General features: G+C 38.1%; 1 protein-coding gene across 2 annotated transcripts; it reads left to right on the forward strand.

Annotated features, from left to right (window-relative positions):
- The first annotated feature begins 10,808 nt into the window (after positions 1-10,808).
- OSR2 (odd-skipped related transciption factor 2) lies at positions 10,809-19,444 on the forward strand. Of its 2 annotated transcripts, none has more exons than XM_053466781.1 (4): positions 10,809-11,159; positions 16,056-16,801; positions 18,304-18,403; positions 18,962-19,444. In XM_053466781.1, the coding sequence occupies exons 2-4, from the start codon at positions 16,146-16,148 to the stop codon at positions 19,142-19,144; spliced, it is 939 nt and encodes a 312-aa protein (XP_053322756.1). In that variant the 5' UTR covers positions 10,809-11,159; positions 16,056-16,145; the 3' UTR covers positions 19,145-19,444. The 2 variants fall into 2 exon arrangements, with proteins under 2 accessions (XP_053322756.1, XP_053322757.1); XM_053466782.1 differs by having other exon boundaries at positions 10,814-11,159; positions 19,044-19,444.
- The last annotated feature ends 268 nt before the right edge of the window (positions 19,445-19,712 follow it).

Consider the following 19,712-nt stretch of genomic DNA (forward strand, 5'->3'; position numbering starts at 1 on the left):
GCCAAAAACTGAGATGTATTTATAGCCAGTCCTCCCGGTACTTTTGTTTCTCCAGCAGCATTATGAATGAATACATGCATTTTTTGTTTTCATTATCCCAATACATCAGGGGAGTTCTTTGCTCTTGGATTCCTACGATGGGCGATTTGTTAAACTTCTATACCGTTCACCTTTGGGAATTATGTGCAATTCACCACACCTTAAGAGATTGTATCATGTTAAATATTGTGTACTTCCAAGAAAGCAAGCGATGAAAACATACAGTTATAGCTGATGGCTTTTAAAGCCTGATCGACCGCCTATGGGCCCTAAGAATGGGGCCCACCATTTATATTTAGCTACAATGGGTTCCCTTCTTCAGTTATCAAACTTTAACTGTCTTTAATTACCAATCTCAATCACAGTTGAAAGACTGCCTTTTGAAAACATAATCACATATACTTACTAGGGCCAATTAACTATTTGGCAACCAAGCTGGCGTTGTGGTTACAAGAGAGTGGCACTGGTGTCTACTACCACAGGGTCGCGTGTATCCCTGGGTCTATATCCCCTAACTCAGCACCCCCACCCCCACCCCCAGATGCCCTGGGTTGTAGGGCTGTTCATACTAAATAAATCACTTGCCACCTTTTTATGTTCCGTTTTACTTTCCAGCCAGTCATATCCTTACCTCTTGTTTCCGTTAGTCAAATTATTACAATGTACAGCACTGCCGAATATGCTATATAAAACAATAAATAATAAGATACTATGAGTAAGCTGTCCCACTCTGTCATTCAGATTTTTTCTGAACATCTACACGTCAACACCTCTTTCCTTCTCACTGCTCCTTCTCAGGCTGTCAAAAGTGATGATCCCCCCTCCAAGATGATGAGTAATACAATACAAATACTGTGATAATTAATTCATCACACTGATATTGTGATAGGTTCACACCTTTCCTCCCATGTAATGTCTTAAAAAAGAGGTTATTCTTCACCCTAAGTAATAAGTTGCCAAATTTCAATTTTATACATGTGGATAGGTCTCACATTCAATAGATGAAATCGTGAGCACAATTATAAGAAAGGACTGAGAATTCAAAATAGTAATTATTTATTTAAAAATAATAACAATTACAGAAATCCAAAATTAAAACAGAGTATAACATAGAATGCCTGTTAAAGCTTATATGCATAAAAAATAAAAATAAACATACCAGTCAGTCTCGATATGAAGTCTAGCTTCAGTCTCTCGGTCTGCCCCAGAGTATAAACAAAGGTCTGCATATATATAAGGTTTTGTAACTAGACCTGCGTATCCCAACTCAAAAAGAGTACTAACGGTCATAAAAAACTCAGGAGAGAATCAGGAGAGAAAAATCACCAAGGCCAAGCTGTTGATCATTTTTACAGAATAGCAAAAACATTCTAATCTTAAAACATAAAAAAAATCTTATGTAACAGAAACTACTAGTACTGCGTAGTTTAATCCTTAACTTCTACTAAGACCTGTAACAATATTAAGACTAATAAACTGAAAAACATGAAAGTGATAGATCTGTTCTTATTCATGGATTTAATCATGACTAAATTAAAAAAAGTTTTTTTTGTGTTATGTGAAATTCAAGAAATAGTCTTAAATTGTTCTTGTAAAAAGCTTCCAACTCTATTAAGAGATTAGAAAAGTGGCAACTGGGTTTTGGTACAGAATATATATATATATATATATATATATATATATATATAATGTGTGTGTATCTCATGTATATATCGTGTTTAATATCACATTCATTCAGCTGTTAGGTGAACTGTGTATAATACACTCAAAGTCTGTAGGTGGACCTTTGACCCTAAGAAGCTAGAAGTGCTAAGCAAAACTGTACTACAAGCCAAATCGACAGACAGGCCAAATACAAGCACAATGCAAGTAGCAAGACAAAAGATCAGGGCAGGCAGAGTTATAGCAAAGTTAAGATATGAAGCCAAGCCAAGTTCAAGCAATGTCAAAGAGAAAGCCAAGGTCAAGAATACCAGTAAGGTGTCTCACCCAAAAGATCATTGGAAGTTATACTAGATGGTCCCTGATGCACAGGCTCCCTAAGCATGAAACATTAAACTCGACCATGATGCTAGACATTGCAACATACTCAGAATGATGTATGAAGGCGCACATATATGAAGGCTCGACATCAAGACATACCTATGGAGGAGTCTAAGGTAGAGAACCCCGTGATCCCACCTAGAGGACAAATATGATCGAGCAGCCAAAGGCAGGGTCCTGACACTGTGTGACAAACTCTCAGAAGTAAATCATTGTCCATTGAAGGGTCAGTTTACTGTCATTGACAGCCCCACTGAATAACAATGCATATTAAAGTACTTTGTGAGTACTTCGGCTATCATATGCATTAATGTGCCTATAATGTATATATAATGTAAAAAGTACTGACATTTTATGATCACATCTCTTCATTGCTTTTATTATTACTGTAAACATTAGTTTATTTTAAAAAAAATCAGTTAATCAACGTAGAAAAATCATTGTAAACCCCAAACTATTATTCTGTTATTTTATTAATGTTGATATCTACTCTACATTTTATAGGATGTTAATTACAAACATATACAGGAAGCTTGTTGAAGGCTTCCTATTGTGTTGACCATAAAATATCATGAAACTGAAGTTCTGTTGTAAAATATTTATTCTGTATACTGTATCATTATGTTAATTAACTAACAGTCATTTAGCATAAATGCTTCACTGAGTAATGTGTGTATTCTGATTGCCCTTGATTGTCAAATTCTAAATACGTTATAGACTCATGTGTAGACAATAATGTTTGACATATTTTTGATTCATCCACCACAAACTTGCCACTGAACTTTGATTTCACTTCTCATATCCAGAGAAATGAAAATACTTTGCAGATGGAATGAAGGCAGTAAATTCCTTTTTTACATCAATCATTTATTCTAAGCAGTGACTCAAATTTAGCCAAACCTGTTGATTGGAGATTTGCGGACTCACAAACCTGCAAAAATAGCTGAACTGTTAAAATGCTATTCACATAAACATAACACATTTGGTTATTGCATTTTTTCCCATATATTAGGGTTCTAACTCCAATGTTTAAAAGGTCAACATTTGATTAAGTGTTGAAAGGTCAGTATTTGGCTATGGTTGACAACTGGGGTATTAAAAATCTGTTAATGTTTCAAAATCTATAACTTTTCCTTAAAAAAGAATGCAGTACGCATTCTTTTTTAAGGAAAAGTTATAGATTTTGAAAAATATTATGTTCTGGCATATTTGCCATTTAAATGTGTTATTCTCCTGTTATCTTACCCAAATCTAATAAAAAATACTCATACAGCCTGTGACTCTGTCTGAATCACCCAGCTGGACAATCTGATAAAGGTCTTTGGAGGAACAGACTTCATTAGCTTTGCCATAAAGAATCAGATCGGTGTGGTGTTTGAACAGGAAAAGTCACCCAAAATATCACATGACTGACAACTAAAAAGAGACTGGGGTGACTGAGCTGCTCTGGCCCTTAAAGCGGTTGCCAAATTAACTACATGCAGCCACTGGCTGGATAAGCGCAGCTGAACAATACGTTTTTATATCTATCCAGCAGCACCATACATTAAAGGACCAGAATTGCTGTTGAAATGCCTAACTATGGCTACCATTTTTTTCCTTTTTTGCAGAAGAATTCTGTTTATAGATAATCCCGGGTTGTCATACACTCCGGGATGATTATAAGAAGAACGTTTGGAAGACAGACTAGCAGTTATGTGGATCTAACACCCATGTCGAAAAATACAAAAGGTTGGCGAAATATTGTCCCGTCTTAATTGAAATGCCTCTTGTGGCCTTATGTGGTACTACAAGTAACAAAGTGAACCAAATCTAAAAACTCTTCAGCTGTAAAAGGACATTATTTTCTGCAACTCTGGAGGCGAGTGCCTGCTCTTCTTGCTAGCCTTCTCTGGCATACATTACCACATTTGCACCTTTCGGAATGACTGGCAAACTGCTCTTCACATTAGCATATGTGCTCCTTTCAGAATAGTTTAGAAAGTGGTTTATGAAAAAATTAGAAAAGATCCTCAGATCCAGAAGTTTTTTCCATGTGGGATGCGTTATCACCACAACTTTACCACTAATAAATTAAACTATTTTATCTTTAAAATATTGGTCATTATTTGGTGATAACTTTCTACAATCAACAGCTAATGAGATTTAATGAACCTTTTATCTTTAGCCATGCTGCTGGCACAAGAGGTTGCTGATTATCTTATGTAGACAAATAAATTGCGAGATGGAATCCTGTGAGCAACCCAGCTTATTTCGCAAAATGTACCATGGTTTAATTTGTTTAGCAGCACAACCTTGTCATTGGTAAAATAAAGTGTGATCCTTAGCGTCAAGACAGCAAAACATTGAGAAGGAAACAGTTGAGAGAGGCTGGCGGAATCAAAGAGGTCTCAACTTATAATATGTTCTACAGAAAGAGTTGTAAATGCACAGGAGAGTCTCTAGGCAGAGATAGCAGGGACATGTTAACTGCGACACACCATTATTCATATGCCTGCCAACAATTCATATGTCTGCCAAGGTAATCATCATATTGGCTTTTCTCTCTACTCATAATCCATCGTGTTAACATATTTCAGTTTGCACTAAAGTAGAATCTGACCCCTCTGCTGCCTTTTGGTTTAGTAAACATCTTTGGTGGTGTTACGCTTGGGATTTCCACCATCTTAGGGATCCCCCTGGCACAGATGTATAACACTTGCATTAACACATACCCATGCCTTCCTTTCAACTTGGTTTTGTGGTGTCTGCTTTTTTCCCATAGTTCCCTTGAATGTAATTGTGGGGTCGCCTAGCCCTCCAGAGCTGGTCTTAGTGCAAGGGGAGTCGACCAGCAGCCTGGAGTGCTTGGACCAGGTGAGGACTGACAGTCATCACATATACCCCCAATAAACAGAAGTCAGTCTGAGACCTGACAGAGGTGCAATATACTCTACAATGTGCGGGGCAAGTGCACAAGAGATCTATGTCTACATCAGCCTTCTAAATATTGCCTGGCTCCTTACAGTCATTGAAATGCAATGTCTGTCCTTAACTTTTAATGTAGTGATCAGAGAGCATAGTAAGGTGGGCTCTTGTATGCACTAAAACCTGAAGATATATTTCATGCTGCAACAATGCTTATAATACAGGCCTGCTTCCAAATGAACTTTCTGAATGAGTCACTAGTACATCTGCTATCAGAATTAGCTGCATTGGCCATTATGCTCTGCCAACATCTAAATAAAAGAACGTGCCTGCAGCCAGGTAAATATATCATGTTCCACAAACAGCAGGAGAGGCACTTTCTGGCTTCCTTAGTAACCTATTAATGATCAAACCCCCAGGTTTTGCTATCCTTTTGCGGAGAATGTATTAGACCTGTAATTATGTTTTTATAATAGTCTTCACCTTGTGAAACAAGCCTATTTTTATTGAAATGTAAAACATTCACTTACAAAGCAATTACCAGGACCCAGTGAAAGCGTGTTCGTGTATTAAAAGTGCAGTGCATATAGTGACCAGTAGGTGGAGCTGCAGTACTTCGGACGGTACAGTAATAGCGCTCCCCTCCCCCGCTTGTTCCATACATGTGTCCAGTTTCCAAGCAGTGTGCTCTCGTTGTCAGCCTCCTGCAGAGCTGGCAGCTTCATTGATCATTAGTACCCCCTCTAAATAGCTGTGCCCTTTGCATTAGTCTGAACGGCCATGAACACTGGGAATTACCCTTGTGCCCAATAAATGCCTAGAATACCTATGGCAGTAAATGATCAGCAGCACTAACTCAGAAATGCTTAACTCTTTTGATAGCATCTCACCAGACTGTATAGTGTAAATTATTCCAGTGAAAATAACCCAAGTCACCATAAATTGAGTCAGACCCTGATGATGTCCATTATCCCATTAAGATCTTAGATGTGAGTGATGACTTATACACTTTGGGTCCCTTTTAACAATCTAACTGATTTGTTCATGGAGTCGAATGGGGTTACCACTGCCACCACCTGCTGCAGACCGCCCATCATTCTCAGCCAAGGGTGACTGTAGCGAACGGCACCCGGATGTGTGATGGGAGTAGTTGTACTTAACTGATGATGGAGTGGCTGATGTGACCTGTTAACTTAAAAATCCAGTCCACAGAAGCCAAGCTCCAAACACTGTCCCTTCTCTATAGGTTTTATAGCAATACTTTCTCTTCCCGAGCAGGGATCGCATGTTGGGCCCTGTTTGCGTATAAATGTTGTAGTAAATAGGACATAAAAGAGAACATCTGAAGGAGATAATTGCTTTGAGATAAGAAAAACCTCACATTTTCTCTTTAAAGAGACTTATCTACTGTTTGCAAATTTACCTTCCCCGCAGTATGCATTATATACACACCGCTGGGACACTTACTACAGCCTTGTATAAGCAAACAGTTGCTAAACATCTCTGCCCATATATCACTGCAATAAATCCAACATCTCCAACTGGCCTTCAGCTGCCTCCAAACAGCTTACACACCCTGCGAGTAACATACACATTATATATATATATATATATAAAGAAGAAGAGCATATTTCACCAAAACCTGTAACACAATAATTACAAATAAATCCAAACTGTGTGTTGTATATATATAACTGTTCAAAGCTTGTCTTTTAAATATTATGTTAGTCCTATAAAAAAATGTATTACTGCATACTGCAATATTCTGTTTTTTGACATCGTATATATATATATATATATATATATATATATATATATATACATACATACTCTATAGCAAAGGACAACTAAATGAAGACTCTTTAATGTTAGGATACAAACTAGTGTTGGGTTAAGAGAGTAGATTTAGTAAAATGTGAAATGTAGAGTTATAGGAAAAGGGGTCTTCATGGAGCATTTCATTTTGTAAGTTCTTTCTCTGGTAAATCTATATTTGCACAGTTAAGGGTATTAGCCGTTTGTTTTTGGGAGTCCACCACCCCCTAGCAGAGCTTGGATCTGCCCTGCTTGGCGTGGGGCAAACACTTCGATCACAGAGAAAAAGCTACCTACTTGGTGCAATTATTTCTGTCACCCTGATGATGGGAAGGAGTTTGAGCTGCTTTATTCCCATTCTATTGCTCCTTTATCCAGGAGGAATTGTACACATTTTGTCTGGATGTTAGCAGATCATCTGCTCTGTTTCCAGTTAAGGTAACCGCATACAAATTTGAATTGGTATATATTAAAACATCAGCATTCTGTGGTTTGAAATATCCCTAAGGTTTTCTCTGAGATTCTGAAAAGACAGACATGTTTATAAAAAGATGGTCCATATCACCCCATGCCCTTTATGATGTGCTTTATATATGGCTAAGACTTTTATTTTCATGTATAGGTGCCTTTGTGATGTAAAATGCCACTAAACGTGTGATTAGCCCCTGGGGATAATGAAGCTCTTCCAACTCCCCCTTATATTAGTCATGGAGATATATAGACACAGGATATCTGCTCATAGTAGATTATGTATTATTATTATTATTATTATTATTATTATTCGAACTTTAACTGAACTGAATTCCAGGTCATCTTGAGTGCTAAATGGTGTCTGGCTATCCTTCACATTCGTGCCTGTGTTTAATGACAGTGATCTTGGGGAACGGTACACATAAATCCAATGAAAAGTAACATTTTAAATACAGTGTACACATCAATGGCTCCTGCTGTGTGGGACCCTTATATCTCCTAGCAGTAAATAAAAGTGAGTGTTCAGTTTAAAGCATTCGGATTATTAGCTGCACAGGAAGATATAATGTATGAGTTATGGTCTTGGTGAGTTGTTAGGTTATAGATGGGGAACACGTGTGAGAATGATCATAGGGGACTGGGGTATTCACAGAAAATCAAAATACCTTGTGTGTGGTCTATATCAGCAGGAAGCAGCTGTGGATGAGGAATATTAGATTTATACACAGTAAATACTGGTACACGCTGCCCACCTTAGGGGAAGTTTATTTACTCCTCCTGCCCCTTTGTTCACTGTCCTTTTATATAAATGGAAAAATATATAGAATGATTTGTGTGTTACATTTATCTTGAACAATCTTGTAAATAGTATTATTTCAGATACAGAAATCAAATGAAGAAAATAAAATATTTTTTGTAGAATATAATTCAATGGAAGCAAGGGATTGTGATCTAAAGGGATCAAGGTGTGGGTAATCCAAGAAGCAAGGAGCTGTGTCTGTACCAGGATCTAAACATGAAGACCCTTCCTTCTTAACTCCACATCCACCGAGCCTTTGATCTCTCTCAATATTTTATGCTGAGCAAAAAATCAGAGATCATATACACCACAAATCCCAGCTTTCATGTATCATCCCCCACACACACAGGAGAGAATCTGCAGGCATGTAACATTTGCCCTCTCTATGAAAAAGAAAAAAAAAAGTTTATTTTTTATTTTTTGCAGAACATGGTTTTCAAAAGTTTCTTTTGTATTTGAAAAAAAATCCCAAATTTAGCATCTGAACCCCAACCCTTTCCCCCTGTTTCCTAATCTAAATCGAGCAGGTCTTTCTGCACATAGAAGTCATATATAGGTCTGCCAGATTTAACCCATTAAGTGATAGAAACAAATACACAGTCTTTTGCAGCCATAGGCTTAATATATTTCGTAAAATTACTTTTCTGGAAAATAAAATCGAGTTCTGACTGATCAGATGTTATAATGAACTCAGAATGTGGAAAGTTGCAGAAATCCGAGTAAATAGAAACAGAGGTTTAGATATTTCAACAGGAAACGTGATATACGATAAACCAACTGAGGTTCTTATGATGCGGAAATGTATTTATGAAGAATAGCCCTTAATAATTGCTATTAATATAAATTAATGTTAATTGTGCATGCAACGGCGATTATTTAGCTTGTTTTATGTTAAAGTGCATTCAGACTGATTAACCAAAAATATTGTGTCTTTCTGATCATACAAAGTATAAACTGGCCATTTGATACAAAAACATTATTTAAGTAAATTAGATAGGAAGCCTAACCTATACAAAAAAGGACACATAGGGACAGACTCAGTAATATATGTTTAATAATTAGGTATAATATCTATCTATATAACTTTCTTGTAATAAAAAATACAAAAGATTAAAAAATATTTTATGTTATGAACAATTACAGAAATTGTTAACCACGTAAGAAGGTCCCTCTTCTGCTTAGAATTCGTTTATTTCGTCATTATAAACGAAATTAGACTCGTTAATTTTTCTAATTGCGCGAAAATAAATAACTATTGCTACATGGGTTATCAACGAGATTTTTTCTACTTGACTTTTTGTTAAAATTATAAAGATCGCAAAAAGATGTCTCTCCTTTTGCGATCTTTATAATTTTGCGCATGGCTTTAAGCCGATGACACCTTTAAATAAATAATCTCAATTATTATTGTTTAATTCCGTATTACCAGACTTCTAAAATCCAACTTTTTCACAATAATATGAGTAATATCAATTTATAATTAAAGGCAATATTTATTATGCATTTATAAACAGATAAGCATATATATATATATATATATATATATATCGCTCTAATTAATGATCTAGTCTTGATAGGTGTAATGTATATTTTGGGGAAAACGATTTTCTTGCTGAATCATCATTTAAATAAATAATATATAGTCTTTATGCGATTATTATTACCAAAATATGTTGAGCCTTGTTAGTTTTTTGTTTCTTGTGAGCTCATAATTAGCCCTAATGATGTGTACTATCGGAATTAACAAGTGTAAGAGTACAAGAACATTACATTTCCTTTTAATAAACATAAGGATTGGGGTTATGTTTAATCTTCGTGACATTATATTATATATATTATGTTACTGCATGAGCTGGGTGCCAGTGTGCCCCCAGGTACTGGGAAATAACATTGGATTGCTTAAGAAAACCTGTTGTCTGATCTGAATTAATACAGAATGGAAGCAATAAAATATGAGCGAGATATATTAATGGGCATTCCCCTTTGACTTTTGTAATATTTGAATACATATAATTCGGTTTTACGTGCACTTTAAATAGAAATACATTGTCTTTTAATTAACAGATTCCTTATTACCCATTAATCATTAGACGGACTGAGACAGATAATTGGTTTTATTCTTCATACTGTATTTATTGCAAAAGTGCTGAACAAGTAGTTGCGTGATCTCCTAAAGTCACAGTCACTCAGGGGTTAAGGTTTAAAGTGGCTTTTGTATCATACTTATTAGTTAAGGGCACATTTCTGCAATCAATACTGCGTGACTATACATCATAGAGAAGAGAAATATTACAGACCTCTGGGGTAATGATGGAACTCCAGGGAATTTAAAGTAATTCCAAGTACAGCACTTCATAAAACATTCTTCTTAACGTACAACCTCTGTGTTATTCTAGCTGGCACGGAATTGGTTAATAATAGCCACCTCTCGCTAGCTAACAAGTGATCAGGGTTATAGAGAAGGGGGATTTGTGTTTTATTTCCCAATGCAAAGGCCACTTTAGGTTGTGTTGTGTAAAAAAAATGAACTGTCCCTTTAAGATCCAGTTGCCATCCAAACAGAAGTAAACAGAACGAGCCATTGGAGATGCTGCACTGTAAAAGGGGCGTTGTTAGTTCGTTTTATGCTGGGCGGAGATAGAATATTACTACTGCCAACGTTCCATGAGTGGGCGTGGCCAGAGACATGTCTGCAGCTGGAGGGCGGGGTTAAGACTCCAAACCACTGAGAACTGAAATTTGATGGATCTGAAAGGCTGTTCTCAGACTTGCACCAAACTTTCCAAGAGTAAAAGCAGGAGAGAGAGAGAGAGACAGAGAGAGAGGGAGAGAGAGTGGAAGCAGAGAGCACAGACCCGGGACTCTCCAATATAAAGTACTGCAACTACAAGACTTTTCTAGCACTGACTGCCCCACAGATCCTGCAGCCCCTCACTATGATTCCTGCTGCCGGGGAGGGCATGGGCCAGCTCTGCTGAGATTATATTTTGGACCAACTGTGTGGATCTAATGAAAGGACAGAAAGCCTTAGGGTCTCTGGCGGAGATTTGGGATTGAAGAGGCCCCTGGGATCTGTTGTTTATAGGTAAGTACTAAGTACCTCTAAGTGGGGAACTTTCCGTGTTGAGACGATCCTGAACTCCTGATGTATCTGTGTGTTTGACTGTATCTGGTATGTGATGTATATAGTCCTCTAGAATTAGATTGTACAGCGCTTCGGAATATGTTGGCGTTTAATAAATAAAAATAGTAATCAGAATAGTAATGTATTACAAGGCTGTGTGAAGGAAAGGAAACCCGGCCTGCGATCAGAGCCCATATTAAGACTACATTAACTGCTACCCCCAATACAAGCAGTGAGATAACCGACCTAAAAGATGCATAAATATAAACACGAGTTTAAATATAACTTTAACGTGTTGGATGACTGCAGAAACATTTATTTAGTAGACTTTCTTCTGTCTGTTAAAGGGGACATAGAGCCTAAATCAGTAACAAAGCGTTAATCCGCTAATGTGGTGCATTTACCAAGTACAGATTAAATGCTATAGAGGTGGATGGTAAATGTATACGGTCCCACATACTTAAATCAAGCAGAGAGGGTAAAGGTGTGTGAATGACAGCTGGACTGTGCTTTTTGTGGCAGATTGACAAACAGGAATGGGGATTGAGTTCTGGAGCATTTAGGGTTAAAATATATCCAAATTATATACTACTATCAGCTAACCTGAATGTATTTTCTTTACACGTATACATGTAGTGTCTAAAGGAACAAATACGATAAATTAGTTTCAAGTTATAAAATATTTATATCCACGTATAGACCCCATCCTGGCTTATTGGGGTAATATATGAGCCTTCATCTTCCTAGTTCTTAAAATAAGTGGCACTTGTTATACAAATATAGCTTGGTTATATTTATATCTTTACAATTGCTTCTGATGTAATATACACTGCCTTAGAAATTAATTATCCTGACAGTATTCTATGTTCTAGATAGGCTGGTATATATAATATATATATATATATATATATATATATATATATATATATATATATATAAATGCGTATTAAAATTAATTATATCCAGTGCTGATAAGAAATAAACTTATTTCTTTATAAAAATAAAAAAATAATTTATGAAATATTAAAATGTAACACGAGTTTGTTTAACATAAATCCTACAAATGTAATTGAGGAATTACTGACTTTTTTATTTAAAGTTTTTTTTTTTACTGACATTATGCTTAAAATTATTGTTTTTTCAATCATGACTAATCTGGAAAAAAAATACGAAATCGAATGGGAAATCTAAATTACGAAAATATTTGTATTAATATTACATTTTAACTTTAACTGCGCACTCTGATAATACTAGAATTTCCAGTTGCATAGCTAACGATAATTCTTTAGAAAATGTGACTACTCATCTGAGATAATTCCAGGGTTTGAATAAAATATTCAAAAATCACTGGATTGAAATAAGAAGTAAAAATTACTTGAATAAAATAAATATTAAAATCACTGCTTTACTAACATTTTGTGAGAAAATTGAGCATTACGTTGATCAATCAGTCTGCAGTGACCCTGATGGATGTTCTTTGGTGTGTGTGTGTGTGAGTTAGTGCATCTAATTGTTTGTTAGGCGTGTAAAGATAGGGATCTCTTAGTATATGTGGGGTGGGGGGCATCTCAATTACTTATAGAACCCAATTCCAGCATAATTTTCTGCCTATGTGTTTAAGGCTGAAGCAGGTGGCTGGAGAATTCCATACATTGCATGTAAATCGAGACATTAGGCACAGGTGTAGTCACAAATATGTAATTATACATTGAGGGTCTTGGGTTATTAGTTCTTAGGGGGTCAGTAACGTCCTGTGGGCGAGTGCTCTGTCCCCCAGACCCTGCTAACTCATTGGCCTTAGTAATAGGTCCTATACCGCAGAGCCTGCTACCACTGGGGCCCTGATCTACAACAGCTTTGTAGGGGCAGCGGGGCAGCGGTGGGCAGCAGGGGCAGCGGTAGTAACCAGGGTGCTTCTCACAATTGAAAGCATTTTACTAAAAGCAAAACACATGATTACTGCATCACACTCAAGTGAGCTAATCAATGAGCATTTACCCAAACCCATATATCTATTCTATTTAACGAAAACATATTTTCTGCATACTATAAATACATGTATCTATCTATATCTATCTGTCTAGTTCTCTAGGGGCTAATATATATATATTATATATGTATATAATATATATATATTAGCCCCTAGAGAACTATATATATATATGTGTGTGTGTGTGTGTGTATATATAGTTTATTTATTTATTTATTTATATCATAATAATTATGTCCTGCATTACAACCTCGTATGCGTTTCTTATAATTCAGGAGGAATATATGAGACGCTGAAATATATTTCTATATATCTATTTAATACTTATTATTTCTTGAATAGTTGTATTTATTACTTAGTTTCTATTTAATAAATATATGTATTGCTCATTATTTTTTTTAATAGTCACATTTATCACTTACCAGTCTCTTATTAATAGGTATATTTATAGTTTATTATTTTCTATTTAATAGGTATATTTATTATTTATTAGATTGTATTTATTAGGGGCATGCAGGACACGCTCACAGTATGTGTATATACAGGCCATGCCCGTATATGCTGTAATAAACACACAGCTGTGTGAATTGGAGCATTGTCGTTGTACCTGTAACATGCACGCACGGTGTATGCCGCCAGGTACATGCCCCGTGTTGTCGCGGTGTCATGGATGTGTGTTAATTGCCCCCCGACACACAGGCTTGGATGCTACCGTTTGTCCCAAATCTGCATGTAATTTAGTTAAAAATACGTGTGATGCATTTCAATGTTACTGGAAGTGACAGCAGGGCCTGCAGGGCCTTAATTCTGGCGAAAGGGGCATTTTACACAGACCCCCGCTAAATAAAACAAATTATCACCCCGGAGGGGGTAATAGTGCATATTATAGACTCCAAATCAGCGCCATAATTACCACATTACTGCAAGTCACAGATGTGCAATGATCACAACGCACAAAATACCACAAAGCACCTCAAAATACCACACAACACCACAAAGTATCACACAACACTACATAATGCAACATGACACTACATAATACCACACAAAGTACCACACAATACCACAAAATATCACACAAAACCACCAAGTACCACAAAATATCACACAACACCACAAAGTACCACACAAAACCAGAGATAGCACAGGGCTGAAGTTTTACATCCCGCCGCCCCCGTCCCCCCTGTGTGCGGTATAAGAGTCCTCTCCATCCCCGGTTTGAACGTTATAACCGGGAGAAAGCTGTCACCTACAGTGTGTGCGGCACAGTAACACCGATTATTTAGTTAAATGTGTGTATTAAACCGATGTATGGGGTTTCCCCGTTACTGCTTGTAATACACAGAGGCTCCAGCAATATTCATAGAACTCCATCGCCGTTTATCTCGTTGGCTACGTTGCTGTGTATGGGGCGGCTCCACCGGACACGTTGCTCTGTAGGTGATGACATCCAGCTCCCGGGGGTCATCTCCCGCTTCTGTAGTGTATAGCGGGTCAGGCCTGTATTAATAAATGACTTGGTTCGGTAATTTGGGACATGTTTGTAGCAGAGGAGCTGTCCCTAAAATGTTCATCTCATTGTACCGCGCCGCGCACTATGATGGCGCCATTTAAATGCATTAATAATATGATGACCGTTTCCCTTATCATGAATATAGAGAGCCCGTGGAGCGCGCCGTTCGTCGGGGTTTATACAGCGATTGCCCGAAAGCGTGGATTATTCCGTAAAGTGATTCAATGTATTGGGTTTCTATGAACCTGTCCTAATCTGTTCCCAGGGGCCGGATTCTATTACCCCAGATGATCACATCAGGGGTAACTAAATACAGATTCCACTACAGACAGCAACCAAACATTTCCGAGATTAGAAACAAACTCTTAGAATATAATCCCAGGTCTGTAACAGATCGCACATTATCAGACCTGCGGGGCGGCGCTGGGGCAGAATGTGGCAGGGAATGGAATGTCTGCATAAAGAGGCATTCTGTCCCAGAACATCTCCAGATTAACCCAGAAAGGGGATCCAAAGGTGAAGCCCCTTCCCATGGGGTCCGCCAGCCTGCGTGTGTCCGGCGTCAGTGGGGGGGACACGTGGGCAGATGTCGGTGGCTGCCCCCTCGGTGACCACCTGGAGAGGATCCTGCTGTAAAGTGGGTCTGTTTAGTAAAGTGTTACTTTTCTCTCCTGGTTACCTTGAAGAATAGGTGCCCCTGGGTTAACCCCTTCTTTGGGGAAGGAGATCCATTAATCCCATGACATCAGTTAATACAGAGCAGCAACAGAGTGCAGAAATAACCCCCCCCCAGCACAAAAGGAGCCCACATTGAGCTACAGGGCAGAGATTTATGTGTGAAACAGCCCTGTGTCCACATCCAGAACCCTCCTCTGCTCCCTGTCTTGGGTCCAAGGTATGAATACATGAAGGTGTATGTGTTCAACAGCAACCAAGTCCCCATCACATGCCATGTAACAGACTTTACACTTCAGCTGAGCTGCAGTCAGTGATCTGGCTGTCCTCCATCACGCTTTGCTCCCCTAGTCCTACCTATAGTGGCCCTTTACCAGAAAAAAGGACTGCAGTTGTAAGCTTTATAAATTAAGTTGGCTGGTGTTTGGCACAGAGTACAAGGCGATCATCTCTCCATTCCTGCTCAGGGAAGCTTAAGACTTTTTGGTTCTAATTATATGTGAAGGTGAAGTCCTTTGGAAAACATTGTTCTAAAGAACAGAACTCACAATTACTGGAGCCAACTGAATTCTTCCCACGTCTTGAATCACTTTACTTTGACTCTTAAAATACACGAGGAAATGAAATACACATTGTGAGTAAATGCACTTTTTTTCTTCTTCTTTTTTTCCTCTTCTAGATTTCCCTTGTTTTGTGTTGACTTCTTTCGGAGTGGATCAGTTCCAGAAGGAAAAGGTGTTGGGTGCTGAGATTGGATCCATCTGGGAAGATGGGAAGTAAAGCTCTCCCAGCTCCAATCCCCCTGCATCCTTCCCTGCAGTTAACTAACTACTCCTTCCTGCAGGCCGTCAATACCTTCCCTGCGGCTGTAGATCATCTGCAAGGGCTTTATGGACTAAGTGCTGTACAGACCATGCACATGAACCACTGGACTTTAGGCTACCCAAACATGCATGGCATCACCAGGTCCACCATCACTGAGATGGCTGCAGCCCAAGGCCTCATGGATGCCCGTTTCTCCTTCCCAGCCCTTCCCTTTGCCACACATCTCTTCCACCCCAAACAAGGAACCATTGCCCATGTAATCCCAGCTCTGCACAAAGACAGACCAAGGTTTGACTTTGCCAATTTGGCCATTGCTGCAACCCAAGAAGACCCACCTAAAATAAGTGACCTTTCAAAACTGAGTCCAGGAATTGGAAGCCCTATCTCAGAGATCAGCAAGTTATCTCCAGACCGAAAACCTTCCAGAGGGAGGTTACCCTCCAAGACTAAAAAAGAATTTATCTGCAAATTTTGTGGGAGGCATTTTACCAAGTCCTACAACCTGCTCATCCATGAAAGGACCCACACAGATGAGCGGCCCTACACATGTGACATATGCCACAAAGCTTTCAGACGACAGGACCACCTCAGGGACCACAGGTAACCTCCATACCTCTATCACAAATTTACCAGCACTGGTTCCCAAAGGGTGTTACAGACCTGCTATGTAGAAGATATTATTTCTGTGTTTGAAAGGGGCAAAAGAAAACTCACTCACAAATATTATACACCTTTGGTTGTTCCATTGAAACTGATCTAACATTAATCTCCTTGATTCCTCCCTCTGCCAGCATGTTTGTATCATACAGGCATCTGAATATGATGGCTACTCTCATTATTAGCTTTTGTGGTGCTAACAAACTAATTAGCAAGTATGTGTGAAGCTTAAAATAACAGCCCCCCTAGGTGTAGCAATTTTATGGAGTCTGTGTACTAAAGGTCACCATGTTCCTATAATTCAGTAATTAGAAGATCAGGAACTGGACTGAGAAACCTGAGAACCTTGACAAGTCTATTCAATTTGGCACATCCCACCTTTACTTATTTTTAAATATTTTACAGAAACTCTCCATCTAGAGCCTCTGGAAGCAACCATACATTATTTTCAGTTCTGTGAGCTTTACCTAACATAGCTAATATTAACCCAAAATGTATTTCGACAGTAATGTTGAGCCCTCTATTTATGAATATTAACCCCTTCCGTTGCTGTGATCATACAGCGCTATAAGCAAACTAGAAAGAGACCCCCAGGAAACTAAAAAGAGCCCTGGCTGTATCTGGGAAATAAGTGCACATTTTGGAGGTCTGCATTAAATTTTCCTCCTTACCCCCCCCCGTGGACTTATATCTCCGATATCACAAGGATAGATCATGATGTTATTGTCAGCATTGTGATCTATGTAACATAGATACTATTTTACCACCACTGAGTTATTTACACATCTTGTAAAAAGTCCTGTTCGCTTTTACTTTGTACAGTTGTACCCAGGGGTGTATAGTTTTGCCAGCAGCCCAGTACTGCAACTCTCATCATACCCAGCATATGTATGTTCCTTTTTAGATTCTGGTTGCTGTAATATATAATTAGTGCAAATACTGGCTGAGTAGGATGGGAGTAATAGTTTCCTCCATTGGGAGTGCCAGAGGGCAACCTATCCCTGACATGAAGGGAAAATTATTACAGCAACTTAAACCCTGACGATTTATTTACAGGAGCTGATGAGATTAGACTTTGTGTGAAGGTCGGTGTTTCTGTGCAGTTAAAGTGACAGATAAAACCAGGGCTATATATAATGTTTACTTGACACACCGGTGTACTCTAATCTACTGCTAGAGAGGGCAATCGGGCTTTGATGAGGATCACTGATCTGTTTTCAAGTGACCCTTTCTGGTTAACCATACACAGAATTGCACCAATATTCCTTTTCAAGAAGGACAGTCCTTGCACACACGTAACGTGCCCCCCCCCGGGACGCAGATAGTTAAAGCTGGGGGTTAAATTGTTTTAGGTTATCTCAAGAGATTAAAAAATAGTAGGCGATTGATGTGAGTAATGTTTATTCATTGCTGTTTAAAAACCAAACCTTCTTATCGATTTGCAGATACATCCATTCCAAAGAAAAGCCTTTCAAATGTCAGGAGTGTGGGAAGGGATTCTGCCAATCCAGGACCCTGGCAGTGCACAAAACCCTACACATGCAGGTGAGGGCGAGACACCATATATATAATATGTTTTCCAAACTAGTCATTATTTTGGTTTAATCCTGGTTCAGCCTGAATTTTAAAATGAAAATCATCATCCTTTCCCGTTGCTCCTGTGTTCATAGTCTTTAAAGGCCCCTCAATGCACATTCACTGGATACAGCGCCTAGAAAAATACTATGTACAATCATGGTGTATATTATTCTAAGAGCAGCACACGGGGGGATTCTTCCCGAAATACACATTGAGCGATGTGTCTTAATTATAGGACGGATAATGTTCTCTTATTGTTTGGAGGTAAAGTTTATGGAGGTTATAAAAGGAGCAGGCAACTGGCCCAGTGCAGATCTGGTCTAATGTATTACCCTGTGCAAAAATAATAACAAACAAAACCCAAATAATATTAATAATAACAATAATATTAACAAAACTAATGTTATTTGAATGTTTCCCTGTGTCTCATTATATCTGCTATAGACCAAAACAAAAAATATATATATACAGAAAAAGGAAAGAGGTGTGAAGGATTAATCCTTTGCTTCATTCAAATCTGCACAGGAATCGCCCCACAAATGCCCCACATGTGGAAGAACATTTAATCAGAGAAGTAATCTGAAAACTCACCTTCTTACCCATACAGACATCAAGCCCTTCAATTGTGAGCGGTGCGGGAAAGTATTCAGGAGAAACTGCGATCTCCGGAGGCACAGTCTGACTCATAGCCCCAGACAAGACTTCTAGAGCCAGACCACAATGATCCTGGCCCAGGGGCTTCCTGCTAACATCCAAAGACTTATGGCCCTTATGGACTGGACTTCTTCACAGATAACTCCAGACTGACTGAAGGCTGCACTTGCCTCCTGTACAGATGTTTTGTTTTTCGTAAAAAGGCTCATTTTAGAGCTTGTGTAAATAACGGTATTATTTTTTATTATTATTTTTTGTCCAGTTTTGATGCACAAATGGTACAGACTTTTAAAAGAAGATACTTTGAAAAATGTATTTCAGAAAATAAAATCATTTTTTTCAAAATATATTTATTCACTTAATGTATTTCTGGTCTCTGCGATTTTGTTTAATAATTGCATTTTTCTTGAAAATTTAATATACCACCAGAAAAGTAGTAATTATATATTAACCCTTTAAAGTATCAACTTTAGTTCTCATTTGGTTTTGAAAGGGTTAGTTGTGTAGGGACAGTATCATTATCCTATATGAATATATGTGCCTTTAGGATTTTGGTTTGTTGCAGAATCCATATGACTTTTGTTAACCATTTGCTCCCTTCTTGCATCCATTCTTGCAGTCT

This window comes from Spea bombifrons, chromosome 5, assembly GCF_027358695.1.
Source record: "Spea bombifrons isolate aSpeBom1 chromosome 5, aSpeBom1.2.pri, whole genome shotgun sequence".
NCBI lineage: Eukaryota > Metazoa > Chordata > Amphibia > Anura > Pelobatidae > Spea > Spea bombifrons.

Bases quoted from the DNA above. Each gene is read 5' to 3' on its own strand.
- OSR2 (XM_053466781.1), top strand. From the start codon at position 16,146: ATGGGAAGTAAAGCTCTCCCAGCTCCAATCCCCCTGCATCCTTCCCTG. The intron at 16,802-18,303 runs GTAACCTCCATA...ATCGATTTGCAG, and splicing joins GACCACCTCAGGGACCACAG to ATACATCCATTCCAAAGAAA. The intron at 18,404-18,961 runs GTGAGGGCGAGA...AAATCTGCACAG, and splicing joins ACAAAACCCTACACATGCAG to GAATCGCCCCACAAATGCCC.